Source organism: Rhinopithecus roxellana, chromosome 6, assembly GCF_007565055.1.
Source record: "Rhinopithecus roxellana isolate Shanxi Qingling chromosome 6, ASM756505v1, whole genome shotgun sequence".
Lineage (NCBI taxonomy): Eukaryota > Metazoa > Chordata > Mammalia > Primates > Cercopithecidae > Rhinopithecus > Rhinopithecus roxellana.
Genome location: NC_044554.1, coordinates 86,632,943 through 86,657,477, shown reverse-complemented (window position 1 = coordinate 86,657,477; position 24,535 = coordinate 86,632,943). Strand labels below are relative to the sequence as shown.

The 24,535-nt window shown below is 43.0% G+C and overlaps 1 protein-coding gene across 5 annotated transcripts in view; it reads left to right on the top strand.

Annotated features, from left to right (window-relative positions):
* Nucleotides 1-24,535, top strand: part of COBL (cordon-bleu WH2 repeat protein) — a 310,164-nt gene that overhangs the window by 182,297 nt on the left and 103,332 nt on the right. For all 5 annotated transcript variants that reach the window (XM_010357527.2, XM_010357523.2, XM_010357526.2 and 2 more), the window contains one exon: nt 5,541-5,714. In XM_010357527.2, coding sequence (XP_010355829.2) covers nt 5,541-5,714 — 174 coding nt within the window. The remainder of the gene's footprint in view (nt 1-5,540; nt 5,715-24,535) is intronic.

The following is a 24,535-nucleotide window of genomic DNA, read 5'->3' as shown; positions in this document are numbered from 1 at the left end:
CCCAGGACTGTGCCAGCCACCACAGATGAGAAGCAGCGTTCTCCCCATTCTCACCTTGCCAGGAACTTTGACAGACCTGAGCTGCTCTGCCCAACAGACCCCAGGGAGTGTCCATTCACCTCATCTGGTTTATGTCGCATTGTTCTGCCTTGAGTCCTGTCGACACCTGTATCCGAAGAAAAGCCAATGTGGATAACAGGTTCTGAGTTGAATCTTCCCTCCCACTTGATTCTGTAACAAAGCATTAAAAAAAAAAAAAAAAAGTTGTAAAGCCTTTCAAAAGGGGGCAGCATCGTCTAAGGAGAGGAGGCTGCAGGCAGCAACAGGAACGTATTTCTAGTTTCATCTTTCTAGTTGATTCTGTTATTGAGGAACTGAGCCATCCTCAGTAGCTCCATCAGTCTCCTGGGCCTCAGTTTTTCTCACCATCAAAACAACAAACATCATGCCATTCTAAGAAGAGCCTCTGCTGAGAGGATTGCTGATTGCCAGCTCAGAGTATACTTATTGTAGCCAAAAGATATCCCTTAACCTTGACACAGAAATCAACATCTGAATTCCTCAATAGCCATGTCAAAAGATCTAATCAGACTTTTGGTAGACTTGATTAAATGAGTCAAGATATAATTATATTTGTAGGATAGACACCTTTGAGAAATGGAAACAAAATGACTATTCATCTCTTTTTTAAAAAAATCAATTTAAACAGAAAGATTTCAGGTACAGCGTCTCCTGTTTGTCCCTGGAAGTGTATTGTGCAGTACAGTAAGGGACTGAAGTCCATCAAGCCCCTTTTTGTTGTATGAACAGATTGATCCATCTTAGGCTGTGTGATGTGGGCATGCTTGTGAGGCAGCTCTGTGGGGATCTCTTCGAGAATTTTGGCAAAGGGAAATGAACCATGGCAGTTTGTACTGACTCGAAATAGGAATGTTTACCTTGAACATGCTCAGCTTCCTGTCTGGTACTGATCACTGATCAATTATAAGTCAATGAGTGAGGGAGACAACGTGTTTTCTGTGGTACTTGTGAGCCCTAAAAGTATTCCAGGGACAACCTGCATTCTCAGGGCCCTATCAGGTTCTATGGGGCCCTTGTGCTGTTGGGGCCATGCCCCTGCTGCCCAGTGCTAGCTCTGCATAGCTCCTTGTCCCTGTCAGTGGAATAGTATTTTGTGGTCACAATAAAAGTCAAATAAAAGGAAAATAAGCTTTGCTGAGACGAGTACATTTTAAACAGAAGCAATCAAATATGTACATATATATATACGCGCAAACACACCCATGCATACATAAATGTGTGTGTGTGTGTGTGTGTGTGTAAATTTAAAATTAGGACCCATGTCAAATATACTTGCTGCAGATGATACTGGTTTTATTTTGAGCCGACACTCAGATCTGGAAATGGTTCGTTTCCTCTTCTTCCTGTCCTCTCTCCCCAGATGTGCATATGAGGGTCAAATCACTGATATTTTATACTGAATGTGATGAGTTAATTGGCTATCAGTGGTGTGATGACATGGACACAGAGTTTTGCATTGTCTTTGGTGGGTCCAGTGGAATTTGACTATCCATCGAATGACAGCAGCTGGCCTGGAGGAAGTTTAAATCCCACCAACCAAAGTCCCATGAAGCCTGAGGCAGAAGGTTCTATTTGCTTAGTTTTCTTTTCTCTGTTACTCATTGCTTTTTCTTAATGATTTATCTGGTTGCACTTGCAACTCCTGAGAAAATTTGATAAGATCATGACTGCCAAAATCTGTGGATTTTGGTGCCAACCTTTGGTGAGAGCTATGACTCACTTCCCTACAAAAAAAGTTGATATTAAAAACATGTATATATTGACAAGCTTGGACAGGAAACCAAACCTCTCTTGCAGGCAAGCAGTGGCCTGTCCCTCATGAACTTTGCCACTTTGTAGCAGGAGACAACCAAGGAAACTGGGATAATAGTGGGGGCCAAGTGTTTTGACTCCAGACTGCATACATTAAGCTCTTGGTTTTCCCTTTCACTTCCTGTTGATATGAGTCAGGACTTTAAAGGATTCAGTACTTCACAATGTTTTCCCCCCATATTATTCTGTGGATTGTTTTCTAAATTCTGTGCACAAATTCCAAAAGTAGGGAAAGAAGGAAGATAGAAATGAAACACGGGTATTCTCTGGACAGCACAAAGTTTTTGTCTTCCCTTGGGTTAAAGGGAAGACACTGTTGAGTAGCAGAACTGAGGAGCGGGTCTGGTGGCTCAGGACCATTGGAACCTGCAATCGACCTCCTTAGGAGTGTTGCGGGAGGTGGGAAGAGACATTGGTTAATTGTGTAGAATAAATTAGGGGAGAAAAATCACCTGTTGTATTGAAATTCAGTTAAGTTCCAGAGTCTCAGATGATGGCATCATGAGGAGCCCATTGTGTGAAGATAATCAACATCAGAACTTCTAGGAGGACTTGGGATGGGGTGCACTTTCGCCTTCTGACTTTCCACCATTCAAGGTCATCTCACTGTGGCCCTCATGAGGTCATTGTCATTCAAAATAGATACCAGAGAAGAAGGAAACCACATATATAGGACACTTCTCATGTGCTTTATCTAAATTACCTCATTTAATGCTTATAATAACTTTGAAGGAAATGGAATTTTCCCCATTTTAAAGATGGGGATGTACCTACTATATGGGGTCTATTCCCATTCGTTACCTTAAAAAGTAGATAATCCAAAATGTCCAGGATGCTTATGAGAGCAAAAAAAAGTTACGAATTAAAACCTGAAATCAATGTGAAATGGGAGGGGGCTGTAAAGTTCTTTTAAGGGAGTATTCTGCACAGACCTTCCTTAAGTGCTCAGGGCATTTACTGGACAGAGGTGGATTCACAGCAGTGTTGAGTGATCAGTCAGGCAGGCATAGTTGTGGTGAGGACCAAGGACAAGAGGAACTGGGAGTTCCATGTCTAGACAGGGTGGAGTAAAGACAAGCAATTAGATATGTAGTTGTGGAATGCACTACCATGGACATTGTGTTTCTGGGATGCCAGATGTGGCATGTATGCTTTAGAGATATCAGGTGGCATGGGTGGAGGTGTATAGTTCTTCATCGACTACCACAGCTTTAAGCATCCTCCAAAATGTGCGTTCACGTGTGAGTGCACGTCTGTAAGCGTGCATGTGAGAGTGTGTGCACATGTGCCTGAGTGTGTGCATGTGCAGTCACTGTCAGCAGAGACGTTGTGGATGAGGAAACACAACAATGTGGAAGGTCCCATTGTCCATGCTTTGGCCATATGCTAAGTGACTACTGATGAGGAAAGATGGGGTTTGCAATCCCCCTGAATCTGGGGGCATTTGCACAAACCAGCCATCCAGCAAAACACCTTTCCAGCTCCAGAACTGTGAATAGCAAAATCCCTTCTGTGGTTTGCTTCCTGTGCTTCATTTAGTCTTCTAGATCCTGCAGGGTTAAGTAAATCTGAGTTGCGTCTCCCTGAGTCCTCACTGTTGCCATGGAGGGGGATGTAAGGCAGAGTTTATTTTGCGTGGCTTATTTGCTTAGTAATGACTATGATGGCTGCAGAACTCAAGGACTCAAGGGAGCAACTTACGTTTTTCTGTGGGAGCCTAAACAGGCATTGATGAGTTTTCTGGGTGTTAGTTTCTTTTCTGTTATACCACCCTCACCTGTTTCCTATGGAAACTCTGTACCTGATGGCCAAAGCATGGGGCATCAGTGATGTTCAGTGTCTGCAGGGAAGCACTAATGGCATGAAAAGCAGCTTTCATGGAGTGTTTTGTCCTTTGGCTTTAATATTTAAGCACAAGAAAATCTGTGATTCAAATTTTTTTCAGAAAACAAATGATCGTATAACTGGCAGAGCAACAGCGTTTGCATCTGAGTACAAATAATACTGGGCCATTGTTTAATATGATGGATTTCCTTTATATCTTCATTTTAAATATGGAGAACCAGTTGTTCAAATGAAATCTTACCCACAAGCTTATTATGTAAAACATGAAATCATATTGACCCAGAGGGTCATCTGTCTTTTCATTCATTCTCAGGAAGGTTGATTGAAGGGCCCTCCACCTACTAGGAACTGTTTGGAGCTGGGATTACATACAGTTTTCAGTAAAAATGAGTGATAATTAGTGTGTTCATTGAGTTCACATCTTAATGGGAGAGAAAGATACAAACAAGCAAGTATAATAATCATAATAGCTAACACTTATTGGGCACTTACTTTGTACCAAGAACTCTTTTTTTTTTTTTTTTTTTTAAAGTGGGATCTCACTCTGTCTTCCAGTGACAGCAGCATGGCTCACTACAGCCTCAAACTCGGGCTCAAGAGATCCTCCCACCTTAACCTCCCAAGTAGCTGGTACTATAGGTGTGCATCACCACACCCAGCCAATGTGCCAAGAACTCTTTCAAACTCTTTTACATCCAGTCACTCATTTGATTCACATGATAGCTTTGTAATGCAGGAACTATTATTTACCCCAGTTTTACAGGAGATGAACTGGGGTAGGGAGAAATTAAAAATTTGCCCAAGATTTGTATCTTACTCATGTATCTTACACACACACCAAAAAAACCTTATCTAAGGTCAAAAGAAGGAATCAAACCCAGGCAGTGTCTCCAAGGTCTGTGGGCTTAACGCTTTACTGCATTGGCTCTCAGTGTTGACGGTGTCCATGGTAACAGGTGCTGTGAAAGCGCTGTGGTGGCTAGGAGAGAAGAAGCACCAGGACACAGCATGGTACCATCTTGTTTTCAATTTGAAGTTAGAGTGCTGGCTCTGCTGGTTCCCCAGATGCTCTTTCTGCACTAGCACTTACATGATTCTATTAACAGACCTTAGGGAGAAAAAAGATTCAAAAAGTTTGTGTGTCCTTAGCCTGCTCCCCCTGGTATAGAAATTACCCCTTGAGAGCAGTTAATTAGTGTATTGGTTTGTATTTCTTTCAGCTTATTAGGTATCTGTCACTAAGTACTGTACTGATGGTTCTAGACAGTCTTCATAGCATATTGCTTATACCACATTGTCAGTTTTCCTAACTTCTGAAAATTAGAAGAAACATAAGCCCCCTCCTGGCAACAAGTGGAGTACTTCCCAAGATGACCAAGATTGTTGGTGTCTTCCCCATGGAGATGTATTTCTTGATCAGTTCCTTCCTCTTTTCAGTGTCTAAGAGCTCATTCTGACAACAGGTTAAAGTTTTAAGGAGGCCAGTTCACACCTGCAGGTTGGTCAAGAAGTGTAAATGATTCTAGCTGCTAAGTGTTCTCTTAGTGGCCTAAAGAGTCTGCCATCGCCTTCATAATTAAGGAAGTGAGCCTCATAGCATGAGTCTGTTCTGCAGCATCTTCTCCAGCTTTCCCTGGAAAGCTACAGGCGGGGCTTGCTAAAGCCTTTCAAGCTGACCGCAGAGACAGCTGCCGTGCAAGCTCAGGTGGACGGATTGGAACTTTGTCTTCACATGTGAGCATTCATACAGGGAGAAGTCATCTCACACTGATTTGGTTTTCTGTTTGTCTCTTCCCCAACAGGGCTGTTTAACGACACCCAACTCCCCATCCATGCACTCACGTTCCCTTACGCTGGGTCCATCCCTCTCGCTGGGCAGCATCTCAGGAGTGTCCGTGAAGTCAGAGATGAAGAAGCGCCGAGCCCCTCCTCCTCCAGGTTCAGGTCCACCTGTGCAAGACAAGGCATCGGAAAAGGTAGGGCAGTGGGCCTTTCTAGCAACCAAAGCATCTTTTCAATGACACAGTTGATTCTTCCAAAGCTCCCTGGGAACACAGTAATCCTTCATGTTTGTGGCTGTAGCGACTGGAGTGTTGAGGGCAAATATTTAAGCTTTATTTAGAAGTAAAGGCAAGATGCCAGGAAGGGCTCGTGGTTTTAACTTGGAGAAGCTGAGTTCCCCAAGGCAGTCAGGATGCACCTAGCAGCCCAGTCCTGCTCTCCACACACCCTAAGATGTCAGATCCACCATGCAGGTGTAAAGATAAGGATGCAGTCTTTTTCCCTGGGCTGAGATGTTTCTGACTGACTGCATCCCAGCTTCCTGTGGAGGCAGTATGCCACAAATGCCAACATTTACAGAAAGCACATTCAGAGTCCATTCATTCTGTGGCAGGACTTTATTTCCTAATTCTTGCCGCTTGTGTCATGTGGCCTAGCCCAGTTGCATAGAGAGTGTCACACCCCTGCTAGTCTTTAGGTTCAAGGCCCCTTTTTGCTCATTTGCTCTCAAAATATCCTAAAAACTGTCTGTGCCTCCTGAATGTGAGGCTTGGCCCCTGGATCTTGATTAAAAGTCATAGCAGCAGAAACGAAATGGCAGGGTCCTGACATGTCATGTAATTTCCTTATCAGCCTGCTTGTCGGTCTGTCCAGGTATGTCCATCTGTCCGTCTATTTTTGCAAGTCGGTCCTCTGGTCATCCATCTCTGTTCCTTCATGGGTGTTATTTATCCCTGGGTCTCAGAGACCATCTTGCTCCCATCCTTAATCCTTCATATCCCTAAAAACCTATCTGAAAAGCCTGTAGTGCAACACATTTTCAAAGAAAATATTTTTATTTTTGTGTCTCTTAAATATTTTCTAGGCTGGGCGCAGTAGCTCACGCCTGTAATCCCAGCACTTTGGGAGGCTGAGGCAGGAGGATCACCTGAGGTCAGGAGTTCAAGACCAACCATGGCCAACATGGTGAAACCCTGTCTCTACTGAAAATACAAAATTAGCCAGGCATGGTGGTGCACGCCTGTAGTTCCAACTACTCAGAAGGCTGAGGCAGGAGAATCGCTTGAACCCAGGAGGCAGAGGTTGCAGCGGGCCGAGATCATGCCACTGCACTTTAGCCTGTGCAACAAGAGCAAAACTCCGTCTCAAAAAATATATATATAAAATAAATGTATTCTATATAAAATATAGAATATATATATATTCTAATGTGACTGACTTATTTTGAGTTCTTCATGATATATTAGCTGTGTTTTCCTAAAAGAAATTTAGGCACAAATGGTACCTTTTTGTTGTACGCATCCATGATAAGATGATGCAAATGGAAAACACAAAGCTGTTTCTTCTGATTATCTATAGTGTGTCTCATTAATTTGCTTGGATGTAGATTCTGAACTTTTTTATAACATGCAGACCATATTGATAGCATTGGCTTTTCCCAGCTACATGCCCCTGGGAATGTCTTTTTGCTTTGGCTTAGGATAGGTATTTCTTTAGCAGTAATAAAAAGTATGACTTCCAGGATCAATATTATGTCAGCTTTTTTCTTTTAATAAGAACTATATTTTCCTAATGTGATAAAATGTAGATGCTGAACTGTACCAGCATTTTAAAAATTTCTTCCACCCAGAAAAGATGTTGTATTTTTCTGCATTTAATGTGCTTACCCACAGTGGATAAAGTCTGCTTGAGTGGGAAAATGTGCAGTAAGTAGAGAATTGGGAATTCTGAATGAAAAATAAATAGTACTTTATACCCTGTAGAATGAACAGAGTTTCCTCTGAGGCAGTAAAAGCTTTTTGCTGAAATCTGTTTTATTTGGCACAGAATGCGTGGAGAAATTGGCTCATGGAAACCATCTTCCTTTTTAAGTACATGAGTGGCATATGGATTAGATTTAAGCATTTGCTCTGAACATGCTTTTTTAAACTGAAAGGTATTTTGTTATTTACTAATTTCTGGGAAAGGAACCCAAAAATGTATTGTCGTTGTTGTTAGGGAAGAACGTCAATTCCTTCTTCATGAACTTCCTTCCATATAAAGATAAGATGTTTGTTTGGGAAGCCTTATTTATATGCAACTGTTACTAACACCAGTGTCCTGAACAAGGAGGAAAGGTTCATTTTCAGGGACATGACTAGTTTGTAAGAAAACGAGAATGCCTAAATTTGTATATTTTAAAATATTATTTTGTATCAACTAGTTTAAAAAATTCAGTATTTGCTTCTTCAAGTTCTAATGGTGGGATAATTTTAGCCATCCTCCAGTTCATTTGAAAAGTTTCTAAAAATTATAATCATTATGTTAGTATTTGTCACCTGCTTATGTATTCGTAATTTGATCATGTGTGTTTATTATTTCTAATTTTGAAGAGGTTTTCCCAGAAGTTTTAGAGCCTGGAGGTGACCGAATGCTCTCCTCAGACCCCATGGCTCTTCCCACAGTACTGTGAATGCAGCTTTTATTATGTGGAAACTTCAGACCAGAATGATTGATTGTACACATTAAGGCATCTTATGCTCTCAGGATTTCTCAGATTTGAGCGGGCATCAGTTCACCCAAAGGGCTTGTTAAAACACATTTTTCTGGGCCCCACCTGAGTGCTAATTCAGTAGGTCTGGATGGGGCCTGAACATTTGCATCTTAAGTGCTGCCACTCTGGCAAACCCCACTTTAAGAACCACCCCTCCATAGCAAACTACCTTGTTCAGCTGCTGGCTCTGAATTTTAACTACTCAAAGGCAACAGATCTGCTAAGAGATTCTTCAGTAGGAAAGTTACCTGAAAATGAGTCCATCTATACTGTAGAATAATAATTATATGCAGTTTTCCATGAAGTTAGCTCAGGCCTAAAGTTATGTGTTAAAACACATCAGTAGTCCTCCTTCTCACTGGAACCCAGGGAACCCTCATCCAGGAGGACGGAGGAATTGACTGTTCTGCACAGGATTTTCTTCCTGCTTCATCTGGGGCCCACACTGTCCTCTCACCATCATGCCATGTACAGAGGGTGAACTCTCCCTTTGTCCCGGACCCTAGGCAGCTGCTGGAATTCTTGCTCGCTGCTCTTGCATTTGGGTTAGAACCACTTTCCTATACTGTGTGATATGGTTTGGATGTTTGTCCCCTCCAAATCTCATGTTGAAATGTGATCCCAGTTGGAGGTGGGGCCTGGTGGAAGGTGTTTGGGTCATGGAGATGGATCCCTCATGAATGGCTTGGTGCCATTCCCATGGGGATGAGTGAGTTCTCGCTCTGGTAGTTTACCTGAGATCTGGTTGTTTAAAAGTGTGTGGCAGCCCCACCGACCCTGCTCCCTCTGTCACTATGTGATCTGCCTGATCCGCCTTTGCCTTTCACCATGAGTAAAAGCTTCCTGAGGCCTCACCAGAAGCCAAGAAGATGCTGGTGCCATGTTTCCTGTAGTCTGTGCAACCATGAGCCAATTAAACCCTTTTTCTTTGTAAATTACCCAGTCTCAGGGGTTTCTTTAGAGCAACACAGACTAACATACCAAGTCTTTAGCAACCCATCCTGAAGGAGAGTTTGTTTTCCTCTTTTTTGCTCATGGTTTCCTCACTTGTTCTGCTCTTAGGCCAGGATTAAGATTGTGAGTAGGGGCTGTCAACACAGATGCCTCGGTGGGCATCCCTCTGCTCATCTCCAGTCCTCAGTTTCCTCTGTAAAATGGGAACATTAAGAATAGCACTGGCCAGTGATCGCTGTAGTGGTCAGACATAGATCTCATGGCACTTGCCTGGGTTCTGATCCCAGCTTGACCAGCACTAGAAATGGGAGCTTGAATGAGATCACCCTTCTCTATGCCTTGTGTCCTTAGGTGTGTGCTCTGCATAAAGGTGGGAGATGGGAGCTGGCCACAGTGCAGTGGGGGACAGAAGTAGCCAGGATGCCTAAGGCAGGGAGGGCTGGGCAGAGGGAGTGAAAGGTCCATGGCCCCAGCCAGAGTTCTGTATTAACCAAGTAGCAGATTATATTTAAAAATCAAATTTGCTATTGCTGCAAATACCAAATGTACAATTAAAAAATCACCAAGGCCCTGCAGCAGACTCATTCTGTTAAACAATACCAGCATCCTCTCCTCGCTTGGTGGTATTTTCCCTTCTCAGCCACAAACCACAAACACCCTACTCACTATTCCATACCTTCTCAGGATTCTGGAGAAGAGAGTTGTTCATCCCTTTCAGTCCTGATAGCTTCTGTTTAAGAAGAAGAAAAATCACTGGGCATGGTGGCTCACACCTGTAATCCCAGCACTTTGGGAGGCCAAGGTGGGCGGATCACAAGGTCAGGAGAACCCCATCCCTACTAAAAATACAAAAATTAGCTGGGCATGGTGGCAGATGCCTGTAATCCCAGCTATTTGGGAGGCTGAGGCAGGAAAATCACTTGAAACCAGAAGGCTGAGATTGTGCCACTGCACTCCAGCCTGGGTAAAAGAGTGAAACTCCATCTCAAGAAAAAAAAAAAAAAAAGAAGAAGAATCAATTACTGTCAAGACACCCTTTCATAGGGGACTCAGTTTATCTATTAAAGATTGACACAATACTCTAAATTATTCCTGCTGGCATCTTTCTTTGTATAATACTTGGCATTTTACAGAGCAAGTTTTTAAAACTTTTTTGGTATTGCATTTAAGTGATTAAAAATAAGTAACTTGTGGAAGTTTACTTATCTGTGTTATTTAATTTTAGTTTTCATTATCCACAAGTATATAGTGCGTAGTTATTCATTTTTTCAGTCAGTGTACAGTTATATGCTTACTTTTATGCAGATAAAACTATAAATCCATTTTTATTGTAATTGACAAGTAATTCAAAAATATTTTAAAGTAATTATTCCAGCTTTCTTTTTTTGCTAGTATTTGAATTATTGCATTTATTATGTTCAACACTATAAAATTCCAACTTGACAAGTCTGTTTCTGCATGATCTCAAGATTATTGCATTGGGACTGAAATTGCTAGTGATGCTGGCCGTTAAAATAAGTGATGATGGAGGCTGTGTTATGATCAGTTATTAGTATAACCCAAAATAGACTTTTCTATGAAAAATTTGCTTATGTATTAGTGAATATTTGTTGAATAACTGCTCTGCACAAGGTCTTGCACTTGAAAGCATGAATTGGTATTTATTACTCTAATATCTCAGCACAGTGTATACATAAAAAGATAGTATTTCACACTGTGTGAAGACTGAGGATGATCTGTGTATGTTAGACATTTAATGGAAAGCATTATTACTTGAAGTTCTATTTCCTGGATCTGGTAACTAGCATATTACAGGAAGTGATAAAACTATGCTGACCAGACTCCCAAAGACACGTTTCATCAAGAACTGAAGTGTCCATTTGATCATCCTCAGTCGCTCTGGTGTGTTCTTGATCCTGTTCTGCAGAGAGGACACACAGGGGCAGGCAGGCCCTGGCAGCCCCTGTACTGGGAAGGACATGAGAGCTGGGCTGCAGACCACTTGGCCAGCGGATGCCAGACTGAAGTGTCCTGTCTCCATTTAGGCCTGATTTTTTTTGCTTATTAAAATGAGCGTGCATATTTCCCATCTCTCTGAGCTGGGGTGTTGAGATCATTGCAATACTCATCTTTGCAGACTTCTTCCTGCTGTCCTTCTCCTGGAGTGAAGTCTGCCTCCTGTTTCTTATCACATGCCTTGTGGTGGTGGTGAATTGGTTACTGATAAAGTGGATGATGCCCGGAGACATTGAAAAATTGCTTTTCACACTAATTAGAGGGCTCTGATCTTTGCCGGGTGTATCTCATGGCCACTCCTCAGCCAGTTGGCCTCCTGGAGTGCTTTGTTTGGAAGGAAGAACTCTGAGGTCGGCTGAGGCTCAGCAGACAGGAGAGAGTCCTTCAGTTTACCATGAGCTCAGGAGGGGAGGACCATCTTGGCCCACCCAGAGTATGAGATGATGAGGACAGAATCTTTAGACCCACCTTGATGGCCTCTCTTCTTGCACACATCAACCACATCGACCTGTCAGGGAATCCTGCCTGTTTTCCTTTGAAGTGTATCCTTCCAGCCACTTCCCTCTGCTCCCACCTGCACTCCTGGGCTCAAGCACTCCCATGCCCCACTGAGATGTTTCCTGGTGCACTGGCTTCCTAACTAGACCCTGCTTCTGCTCATGCCCCTCTCCCCTGCAGAATCTTCTTTACACCATTGCTAGAGCGACAGGTATCTAAACAGAAATGGGGTCATGTCATGCCTTAAAGCCTCTGCTGGCCTCACGTCACAGTTGACTGTGCCAGCTGCGTCTCTCCTGCTTCTCCCCACACCCGGCAGAGCCTTTCACCTGCCTCTCCCTAGCGTCCCGTTCACCTCCTCACTGCACCAGACCTGGCTTGGCAGTCACTGCATCCATGAAGTCTCGCTGGCCACCTCCACCCTCTGGTAACTCTCTGCCCCCTTCCCCGGTTTCAGGTTTCTTTCAGCCCCTGCCAGACAGCTCAGGAAGCTGGGAATTCTGTGTTCCCTGACACACCTCCAGTGTCTTAACACTGTGCTCATTAAACCAGTAAATATTTATATAAACTTACTTTATGTGTACATGATTTATTTACCAAACATATGTATGGATCATCTCTGCTGTGCTCTAAATGTTGGCATCCTCCAAAACTCAGATGTCAGAATCCTAACTCCAAACATTATCATGTTTGGGGAGTGATGAGGTCATGAGGGTGGAACCTCATGATGGGATTAGTGTCCTTGTAAAAGAGAGCCCAGAGAGCTCCTCCGCCCCTTCCACCATGTGAGCACACAGCAAGAAGGCGCCCTCTGAACCAGGAAGCCGGCCCTCCAGACACAAGTCGGTCCACACCATGATCTTGGACTTCAGCCTCCAGAACTGTGAGAAATCAGTATCTGTTGTTTATAAGCCTCCCAATCTATGGTATTTTGTTATGGCAGCCTGAAGGGTTTCTCAGTGAAAAAAATCTGATTTCAAAATGTGCGCAAATAGTGAAGGAATTGCTTTCCTCAAGGAGCTGACTTAGCATTTAAGGAATAAATGATGCCAGCTTTGGCCAGGACTTGGAATATTTACTCCTCACTAAGAAAAAGAGTTGTAAATGGGCCATGAAAAGTGCAGGTGCCAGAGTTAGAGAACGATCTTACTGCCTCAGTGCGAGTTGGGGCAGGGACAGTCTGTCTGGGCACAGGTAGGAGTAAGGGCACAGGCAGGCCTGTTTGCAGTTTGCATGCCACCTGGCAGACCAGAGCCGCTGTTGCTGCTGGGATGGCCGGGGAGGTGCCTGCCCGCCTGCCACAGTGCCAAGGGAACCTGCTTGTTCATCTTCCATCCACAGCACAGCACTAATGGAGCCTCCATGAGGGACTTGAGGGGCGCAGGGCCCTGGCAGCAAAGGGGAGGCCATAGGAGCAGCCGTGTGGGCTGGAGGCTGACATTGCCGCTTATCACACAGTGAGCGACCGAGCTTCTGCTTTCTGTAAATGGGTACAATGGCCACACACAATGTGAAGATAAGATGGGAGGGTTCTTCAGCCCTTGCTCCCCACCCCTCCCTCTTATTTCTCTCCCCTCCTCACTCTGTGTTTGGCGCTTTTCTGCATCTGGGATTTTTTTTCTCTTAGCTATCTGGCTGTCTTTTTAAATTCCCTTCACTCAGTTTGGTCTTCCAATGTCTCTTAACCATATCTCTTTGAAATACACAGACACACACACACACACACACACACACACACACACACACATACACATACAGACACACATGTTCCACTTACTTTGCTGTGCATAAAATGTCTCCTCATGACTTGTTAGATCTAACCCTCACAGCCATCCTGGTAACCTTGCTAATTATGATGTCTGTTGTCACCTCAGTTGTAGAAACTGAGTCTCAGACCAGGATGAGCTGCATGTCAGAGATGCCTGCAAAAGAAGAGCAAAGAAGTAAATCTGGGTTTAGAGCAGGGACACTCTCCCTCTGCAACTTTGTATGAGATGAATAAAAACCTTAGAGAGGAAGAGGGTGTCGCCATCAAGGTGGGGTTTCTGTGTATCCAGGGACCCATCTTAGAGTTTAAGATACTTCAGATCGTATACATGAACCAGCTGCCCAAACTTTCTTTCAGATGTGGCAGAAGTTTTCCCACTTCCTGCGCTGTGAACTGAATAACACAGCTTCATATTCTGGAATACTGTGGGAGCGCTGTGTTTCCCTTTCATGTTACAGTGTGCATCCTCCGGTGAAGGTCAAGAACAATGAGTGGTGTTACCGTTTTGTGTTTTGCCAGCGGTTGGTAACTCAGTGGCACATTGTTATGTCCCCCAAAAGAGCTGAGGTTGTTCGGATCACCCCTTTGCTCTCTGGGGCTGCTCTTCAGTAAAACGCCCCTAGCCTTCGCACACCCAGCCTTCAGGCCGGAAGGGAGGTTTCCTTTATAGCCACACCCCCCAGACCTTTCAGCTTCTTTTGTGTGTTTGTTCCTGTGTCTTTTTGGACTTATTGTGAATGCTTTAGTCTTTCAGAAATTCAGAAGTCTGCCTTGAACACAAGGCCGCCGAACACTCTGTTCCCACAACAACATCCTCTCCTCGACCTTATACTTTTTTGTCCAAAGCAAAATGCAGCCAGTGACTTCCTGGACAAGGAACCTGCACCCTCCCCAGTTGCGTCTGTCCCTATAGCAGAGTGAAAAATACTCTTGGTTTGTTCCTTGTTCTTCTGGGTTCCAGAATTCTTTCCAAAGGCATAATCATGCTCCGCTGTTTAGTTGTGGGCAGCAGCCTAACAAGCTGAGGACTTGGGCATCTGTCGCATCAGTGGCCCCATCCCCCCTGCTGGCTTGATATACTCTTTCAAGAATCCAGACTCTGGGTGTAGCCCACGTTTGTGACTTTCCAGTTCGGTGTCTTTGTAGCAGCCACCCATGTTGTCACTCATCTCGTAGTACTCCTTGGTGAGGGTAGTGATAGACCAATATGAAGTGGGACCACAAGCAACAAGGTTGAGACAGATCCAGGGCCCTCCACGTCCCACAGTCTCGAGCACACAACTTGTATTTGCCATCAGCTTGGCTGACTCCCCAGCTTGGGACCATGACTTGTTCCCCGTGGTGTCCCCACCATAAGCATATGCCTGATGTGTGGTGGACCCTCGGTAGACATTTATGAGCAGGTGAACATGGCCTCAATGTCAGACAGCTAAGGAGGCTCATGTGAGACGAATGGGCCATTGTCTTTCTGGGGGGAGGTCTCTAGTAACACTGAAGAGGGGGAGCACCTTGAATTAACCAGCAACTTGGATGTGTTCTGCTCCAGCTGCAGGGTTTGGTGAATGGAGGGCAAATAGACAGGGCAGCATTAGGGTTCAGAGTGGTTCCCTAAGCCAGGCAGATCCTCCAGGAGATGACATTTGGGAGGGGTGAGTGACTCACACTCTCGGGGTCTCTGATGACGTCCAGATCAGTCACTTCCTTGCTACACATGCCATGGACTGTGAACGAGAGGAGCCCCACGTCCAGGTCCAATCCAGGCTCCTCTATGTACCTCAGTCCAAGGCCCACCCCAGAGGCCCTTCAATTTCAGGTATGAGAATGAGGGTGCCCTGATAAAAATGGCACACCCAAGAAAGCCACTCAGGCAGTTTGGTGGGGCTAGGAGCCAGTGAAGGCTGTGAAAGGGATACATTGGCCTAGCCTGTCCTAACAGAAGCATGATGATCAGGATGAGTGTGGGGTGGTGCCAATCTATTCTGTGCTGGCAACATCTGTTCCTTCAGTGAGTAGGTCTCTGAACACTTTTTTTTTTTGAGACAGAGTCTCACTCTGTCACCCAGCCTGGAGTGCAGTAGCACTGTCCTGGCTCACTGCAACCTCCACCTACCAGGTTCAAGCGATTCTCCTGCCTCAGCCTGTATAGCTGGGACTGCAGGTGCATGCTACCCATGCCTGGCTAATTTTTATATTTCTAGTAGAGATGGGGTTTTGCCGTGTTGGCAAAGCTGGTCTTGAATTCCTGACCTCAAGTGATCTGTTCACCTCGGCCTCCCAGAGTGCTGGGATTACAGCGTGAGCCACCACGCTCAGCCTGAACACTATATTTTAAGAGAAAAAAACTAAAAGGCGTTCAGAGGAGAACATTCTTTGAGTTGAAGCGTCTAGAAGTTACCATCCCTTACTTAAATGATACAGAAATTAGAAAATGTTAGCTGAAAAATGGAAAGTTTCACTGGTAAACAATCACTACATCCAGATGTTTAATTTCTGTCCCAAGACAGTAGGGCGACATCTCATTGCCCCAGAAGACAAGACCTGAGCGAGTATGTGGATGTTCTGAAAACATTTGTTTTAGATGAATGTAGGAAAAAAATTTCTGTCAGGCCAAATTGGGGCAAGAGAGCTATGAATATATGGGGAAAGTGGCACATGGCAGTATATTTAGTGTTTACCTATATTATCTTATTTAATCCTTCCCAAATCCCCACAAGATACGGACTGTCATCTCCGTTTTATAGGTGATGGGGCACAGAGAGGCTGAGTGATTTCCTGGCACCATGACAGTTTGTAAAACGGAAGACCAAGTATAAAACATAGTCTGGAGGAGTAGATCATAGTTTGAATTTTTGCAAGCATAATTATTGCCTTAACATTTAAGTGAAAGGGTGTGTAAGTTTTCTAGGGCTGCCAAAACCAAAATGCCACCGACCGGGTGGTTTCAACAACAGAAATTTATTTCTCACAGTCCTAGAGGCTGGAAGTTCAAGACCAAGGTGTCAGCAAGGTTGGTTGCTCCTGAGGCTCTCCCTTGGCTTGCAGACAGCTGTCTTGCTGCTGTGGCCTTGCAGGGCCTTTGTGGTACCTGTGCATCCCAGGTGTCCTGTCTTCTTCTTATAAGTACAGTCATATTGGATTAGAGCCTACCTTAATGACCTCATTTTAGTTTAGTTACTTCTTTAGAGGCCCCATGTCCAAATATAGTCACGTTGGACAAATTTTGGTGGGAGAGGCCAGGCACGGTGACTCACGCCTGTAATCCCAGCACTTTGGGAGGCTGAGGCTGATGGATCACTTAAGGTCAGAAGTTCAAGACCAGCCTGGCCAAATGGCAAAACCTTGTCTCTACTAAAAATGTGAAGACATTAGCTGGGTGTGGTGGCATATGCCTGTAATCCCAGCTACTCAGGAAGCTGAGGCACAAGAATTGCCTGAACTTGGGAGGCAGAGGTTGCAATGAGCTGAGATCACACCACTGCACTCTAGCCTAGGCAATAGAGTGAGACTCTATCAAAAGAAAAAAATTGGAGGGGAAACAAGTTCAGATCATAATAAAGGAAAATGGGGTTCCTGTCTACAGGCGGAACAGCTTCCATGAGGAACTGAAGGGTGTGTAAGGCTCAGCCCTTTAAAGGCTCTCAGCACTGAATTGGAGCAGTTTATGTCCCTAAAATGCAGAGAATGCTTGTCTCTTGGGTAGATTATGACATAGGGGTCCAGGACAGTGGCAGCAGCCAACCCTATGGGAAGCTCCCACTTGCAACTTTAGTTTGTATGGTTCCAGTCTATTCCCATCCAAGAGAAGCCATCAGTATTGGAAAGGCCATCTCATTTCAGTTGGGGGCCAGAGATACACTGGGTGAAGGTGTCACTTCCAAATTCTTTCTTGGTAAGTGACATGCAAGTCATGGAAGAAATCCAAGCAGATAGAGGTTATTCATCTCTGCTGGTCACATTTAATTGCTAAATCTATTGGAGATTGCTAGATCAATGAAAGACTCTTGTGCCCGATAAATTGCATGTGGAAGTACACTGGCCAGCAGGAAGACAGCAAAGGCACCATCGTCCAGTCCTCAGCCAGCTGGTCCCATGAAACGTGTCCCAAGTTAAGCACAACAGCAATTAGAGAGACCCAGCAACAGTTCAGTTCTTGTTGGATCCCAGGTACTCTGCTAGAACTTTTATGCACATCATCTCATATAACTTCATCTTTACAATATCCTTATAAGGCAGGTTCTGTTATCTTCATTTTACCAGTGAGGACACTGAGGTTTACAAAGGGAAAGTGAGGTCCCAGGGCTGCTACTACTGCCAGTAAGCAACAGAATATGGGCCTGTCTGATGTCTTTTCTGCATGGAGCCATCATGCATTGATGCTGATTCAATCAAAGAGAGTTGTGTAATGCTTGGCAGAGGGGGTGCAGGGTGACTCTGGCTCTGCAGCCTCTGCCAGGGATGATGTGGGTGAGGAGGTGGCATGGTGCTGTCACATGGTGTAGCACTGCAGTGAGTCACTTCAGCACGATCTTGTTAGAGATTCTGGAATGGAGAAAATATTTGACTCATTTACTCGTCATTGACAGGGAAGTCATGCATTTGCTGCTTGAGAATCAAAACTCAAAGACTTAAAAACAGTTGTATGCATCTTCTTGAAGGAAGAATGTATCCCTGCTCCATCATTGGCAGCCTCCTTGGATTTTTCGCTGGAGTGCTTCCTTAGCACTGTCTGTTCATGGCACTCTTTCTCAGCAGCCTGTTCTGCTCGTGCAGAAAGTCCTACTACAGTTGAAACATCCTGGCAGAAAATGATAGAATTGGTTTATCTCCACACATGGTCTCTTGTCAAAAAAATTAAGCAAAACTGGCAAGGTAGTGACAAGCGATACAAGGCTCTTGTTCCGTAGAACTCTGTTCTCTTGATGGAACTGCTTAGTAAATGGGATTAACTTCATCAGGCTAGCTAGCTCCGAATATATATAAACTCAAGAAGTCTGGAACCCACGTCAAACTTATGTTAAAAGGTGTGAACTGCCAACCATTACTGTAGGCATAGCCAAATGTATTGTAAATATATCAGTTTTGCTCAGATACGGACATCTGCCTATTTTTTGAGATGCTTCCTTTTGTTTTGGCTTTACCCAACTTCCAAAAATCTATCTGTCTCCTCATACGGTATGTTATGAGACTTTAAAAGTCTTGATAGGGACAACAAATAAAAGTAGTAGGTTTCTTTCAGGCCTAACTAAACTGTTTTTGAGTCTACATTTTGCAAAAATAATTTTGCCATTTAATTTTTTTTTTTTTTTTTTTTTTTTTTTTTTTTTTTTTTTTGAGTCTTGTTCTGTCGCCCAGGCTGGAGTTCAGTCAGTGATACGATCTCAGCTTACTGCAGCCTCCTCCTCCTGGGTTCGAGCAATTCTCGTGCCTCAGCCTCCTGAGTTACTGGCATTATAGCCATGTGCCTCCACGCCCTGCTAATTTTTGTGTTTGTAGTAGAGACAGGGTTTTGTCATGTTAGCCAGACTGGTCTTGGACTCCTCACCTCAGGTGATCCACCCACCTCGGCTTCCCAAAGGGCTGGGATTACAAGCGTGAGCCACCGCGCCTGGCCTGACATCTAAATTTTAAATGTTCCAGATATAAAACATATCTGCCATTTTAGTAAATTAACAAAACTAGCGAAGAGCTAAATAACTGAATTTATACTAATGCATTTTGTAATAAACAGCCAAGTATAGGTTTTATTTATATTCTACAATGTAGAAACACAAAAACAACATTTATGATGGTACAAAACAACCTTTCTAAAAATGCTGGGAAAATAGAAGTGCTGCAGAGATCATCTTTGGCATCCAGGCTGTCTCCTCCCATCCTGGAGATGATGAAGATGAGGACAGCATTGTGCTCAGAGGCACAAAGGAAGCCGAGTTCCTGTCCGACGCAAACATCCCTGGGAACCTGTGGCATTTCCCACTGCAGAGCCTGTGAAAACAGCCAGGCTGCAAGGATACTCCTTGGTGGAAATAGCCAGGCAGCTAACACTGGTGTGCAGAGAAAGGAAACTGGAGCTATTTTAGTTGCTTAACGTCTACCTTTTGTTTGTGGATCGTTTCCTCTCTGACACTTGTGGCTAAAGAAGCAAGTGTTGTTTGAAGGAGATTAGAGTCTTAAGTATTTTTAGTGCTCACTACAGTGTGACATTGTATGGGGGCTGTCTGTGATAACATCAAAGTGAAAGGTGAGCTCGCCACTCACCTGCACGTTGACATTTTAGCAACACGGAGGAAATGGGAAGCTGGCTTTGTGTTAGAGAGTTACGCTGTTCAAATATCCACCATTTAAGTATGCTGTTCTTATTCTTGTACTTCATCATACTTTGTCACTTTGGTTTTGCCTGTCAGTCACATCGATAGTCAGTATGTTTTTCACTATGAAGGGAAACTGCTGAAAGGGGGAGTTGATTATTTCTCTCACTTTTACATTTTGCAACTTTTTACATATATTCATGATTCTCTCCAGTCACCTTGATAATCCACAATCAGAAAAGCAGGTTGTCAAATATAAATCAGGATTTTAAATTTGCAGTGTAAAAGATCCTAATTCCTGTCTTTGAGGCACTGTTCAGGATTTGGAAACTGAAGCTCCTTGCAGAGCCTCCTAGGCACCATCTCGTCTTGAACTTCCATTCTGAACTCAGCCTTGACTGCTTTGGGTTCATTGTGGAACTTCCATTCTGAACTCAGCCTTGACTGCTCTGGGTTCATTGTGGAACTTCCATTCTGAACTCAGCCTTGACTGCTCTGGGTTCAAAGAACTAACCGTCTTTCACAGACATTTGATTTACTCCTCAACCAAGCTCACAAAATTTTAGTATCTGCAAAGCTTTTGCTTTTGTGCACCAAAGGACACAGTCGGCAGATTAAAAAGACAACACGCGGAATGGGAGAAGATATTTGCAAATTATGTATATGATAAGGGATTTATATCCGGAATGTATGGAGACTCCAACTTCAACTCAACAACAAAAAACAAACAACTCAATTAAAAAATGAGCAAAGGGCTTAAATAGACATTTCTCCAAAGGAGATATACAAGTCAGCAAGCACATGAAAAGATGCTCAGCAGCACTAATCATAAGAGAAATGCAATCAAAACCACAATGAGATACCACCTCATACCCATTAGGATGGCTGCTATGAGAAAAAACCCAAAAGAAAAGATGCATTGGCGGGGACGTAGAGAAATTGGAAGCCTTGTGCATTGTTGGTGGGAGTGTAAAATGATGCAGCCACTATGGAAAACAGTATGACAGGTCCTCAGAAAATCCAAAATGGAACTCCCATAGGATCTAGCAATTTCACTTCCGGGTATATATCCAAAATAATTGAAAGCAGGGCCTGAGAGAGATACCTGTACACCCATGTTCATCGCAGCATGATTTATAATAGCTGAAACATGGAAGTAACACAGATGTCCATCAATGGATGAATAGGTAAACTGTGGCTTGTTTATTTGTTTACAATGAAATATTATTCTGTAATAATACAAAAATAAATATTTAAACATTTAAAAGGAAGGAAATTTTGATACATGCATCATCATGGATGTACCTTGAGGACATCATGCTAAGTGAAACAAGCCAGTCATAAAAAGACAAATACACAAATGCCATGTGATTCCACATACATGAGGTACCTACACTAGTCAGATTCATGGACACAAAAAGTAGGATGATGCTTGCCAGGACCTGGGGGGTGGGATTTGGGGAGTTATTGTGGGATGGGTACAGAGTTTCAGTGTTACAAGATGAAAAGAGTTTTGGAGATTGGTGGCACAACAATGTGAATGTACTTAACACTACTGAACTGTACAATTAAAACTGGTTAAGATGGTAAATTTTATGGTATGTGTATTTACCACAATTAATAATAAAATTTAAAAAATTATTGAACCACTTCCTTTAAAAGGTATAATCTTAAGTAAGATCTTTTTACTTAAATATGGTAAATATAGTTTCGCCAAATGCCTTACTTGTGTTATATTTTTGAGTAAAAAATTTTCAACCTAAAAAGGTTCACTGATGCCTGAAACATTTTCAGTGGGTAAATTTATTTGACAGTGAAATAACATATTTTAGGCCATTTACCCTCCCTCTGCATGTATTTTCTTTCTCCTTTTTATGTCATACCATTTGACTGCACTGTTTTGACCCCCTTTTTGGATGCTTGCGAGCTGGAGTTATAAAGGATTCTGTTGTTTTCTATTTTTTCTATACTACCATATTTATTATATTTACTTACTTCAATACATTAAGATTGCCAAACAGGACTCCAGCCAAAACTCTGAAAGCAGGTAGCATGTCTTTGCTGAGGGAGCCAACAATTAAGAACAGACATCTTGTATTTAATGAGATCTACTGGTTTAGAGGCTGTGTGGTCTTTCTCATCCATTTACAACTTCTGTACAACTGTGGGCAAGTCACACAAAAGGACTTGCCAATCAACTTTTCTGAGTTCTGTTTCCTTAGAAATCAAATAATATCCTTACCTATCTACTTAACTAAGGTTTTGAAGAGTTAGTGTATTAATAGAATTAGTAATAGTACTTACAAAAATAGTAAGGATTTTCAAATATTTTAAGTCCTATATAGATGAATATTTTTAAGTGAATGGTTTTGTCATGGGAATAATTCGGTAAACATCTCAATAATACCTGACCCGTTGATGTGGAGGACCACACAGGCTTACTACAAAGACTTGAATTCAACAGACATTTGACCTGTATTTGTGATACAAAAATCTTGTTTTTCCCCTTAAAAATTTTACTTACTACCCAGTTGCCATGTTAGAGAAGCTCGTGGTGCAATGTCTGATTTTAGAGGAAAAGGGCGTTGAATCATGAACACAGCTTAGCTCCCTCCTCCTTTTACTTTACAAACATGGACCCAAGGTAAATGGACTTCCCTCACAAGCCAGCTGTGAGTTTGTCTGTCAAGAATAATTGGGTTCTCTGGGTTCTTAGAGAATGATGGTTTTATAGCTGTTACTTACAAAACCAATGTTTTTCTTAGTTTTGAGCTAACCTCTTTATTTAAACTATTAGAAAGTGTGTCACCATATATATATATCACTAGGACATACATGGTAATGAGAGAGCCTAGATTAGGTGGCCTAAATACTATGATACCTTAGAAGAGGTAATAATATCACCAAGGAAACTTAGTTTATAACCAAACTGACAGAATCTCTGTATTTGTCAGATAGTGTCCCTGTAACTTTGGTAGGTATGTTTTAACTGTTTTGTGTGTCTGAATTAAACTGTGTCATTTGTAAAACTTTCCTATGTGATGTAATCTCTGGTGACTTTAATTATATATTAGAAAATAAGATGTTTTCAAGTGACTCTGGGACTGAGGAAACTAATTTTGTATTTGGGTATTTTGAGCTGCAGACATGGGTCTGACATCCCACATGGCTGCAGGAAAGCTGGACAGCATTGATTTGCAGATACTCTGCTCTTTCTGTGGACTCCTCTCTCTGTGGCTGGGTCCAGCCTGCTCCAGCAGTGTAGAGCATAGTTTGCTTGTGGAATGTAGGAGGGATATTAGGAGGACATAGGCTTTGCCTGGATTTGAATCGATCCCTGACTCCACCAACACTAACCTGTACAACCTTGGGGAAGTTATTGAACCTCCAGGGGCCCCAGATTATAGGAGCATAAAACATACTTTTGATCTTTGTGACCAACATACCCTAATGTGACACCCCCCACCACCCCCAGTGATTCACATCCTTGTATGAGCCCTTCTCCTTGAGTGAATTGGAACTTGGAAGTTGCTTCTAACTTGCAAGATGTGGCAAAGATGATAGGATGTCACTCCCTGTGATTATAAAAGATTGTGAAATGCAGGTGGCCCCTAGGATGCGAGGATTATCTCTGCTCAATGGTCAGTAAAAGGCCAGGTCTCTCAGTCATGAACCTGCCAGAGAAGCAATTTTCAACAACCCCACTGAGCCTTCCCAGTCAAACCTCTGGATAGAAACACAGCCTGCTGACACCTTGATTGCAGCCTTGTGAGACCCTGAGCAGAGGACCCAGCTAAGCTATGCTTGGACTCCCAAACCATGGAAACTGTGAGATAACAAATGGATGTGTTTGTGTTTAAACTACAAAGTTAATGGTAATGTGATATGCAGCAACAGAAAATTAATACACTACTCAATAGATTATATGTAAACTCAAGAAGGTAACTTGTGGTCCCCATGTGTTCTGGCCTAATTCAGAACCATGTGGCCAGAATTTAGGACAGCCACCAGCCTCTGGAAAGTGAGAAAAGAATACTAGAAAGGAGAAAGCCAGAGAGAGACAGCCATAAATTTTGTGAATAAATTCTGGCTAAATCTCTGGCTCAGCCTTGAACCATGCATGAAAAGGATAGATACCAAGCAGCCTGGCTAAGAACTAAAGAGCTGAACTGAGATTTGATTGCTGCTGAAGAAACAGGACTTCAAGTAAATCCAGTCAGCTTATTGCCCTAGAAGACAAAGTAACTTACAGTCTCCTGAGGAATATGAGGGAATCTAGAACCTCCTAAGCATAACACTCACAGTGTCGAGGATGCCAGACAAAATTATTTAACATATGAAGAACCAGGAAAATGCGACCTATTCTCAAGGAAGAAGACAGTCAATAGAAACCAATCTGTAGATGACTGAGATGTTGGAATTAGCAGATAAGAATTTTACCACTGCTCATAACTATGGTAACAACATAATGGGAAATATGCTCATAATGAATGAAAAAACGGAAAAATCTCATATGGTTAATAAGAACTATAAATAAGAACCAAGTAGAAATTCTAAAATGGAAGAACACAATAGCCAATATAAAAATTTCACTGATGGGCCCAACAATGGAGTGAAGGTAACAAAAGAAAAAGGCAGTGAAGTTGAAAATAAATCAATTTGAAATACCCAGTTTCAAGAAGAAGAGAAAAATTTTGGAAGAAAAAAGTAGATCCCCAAAGA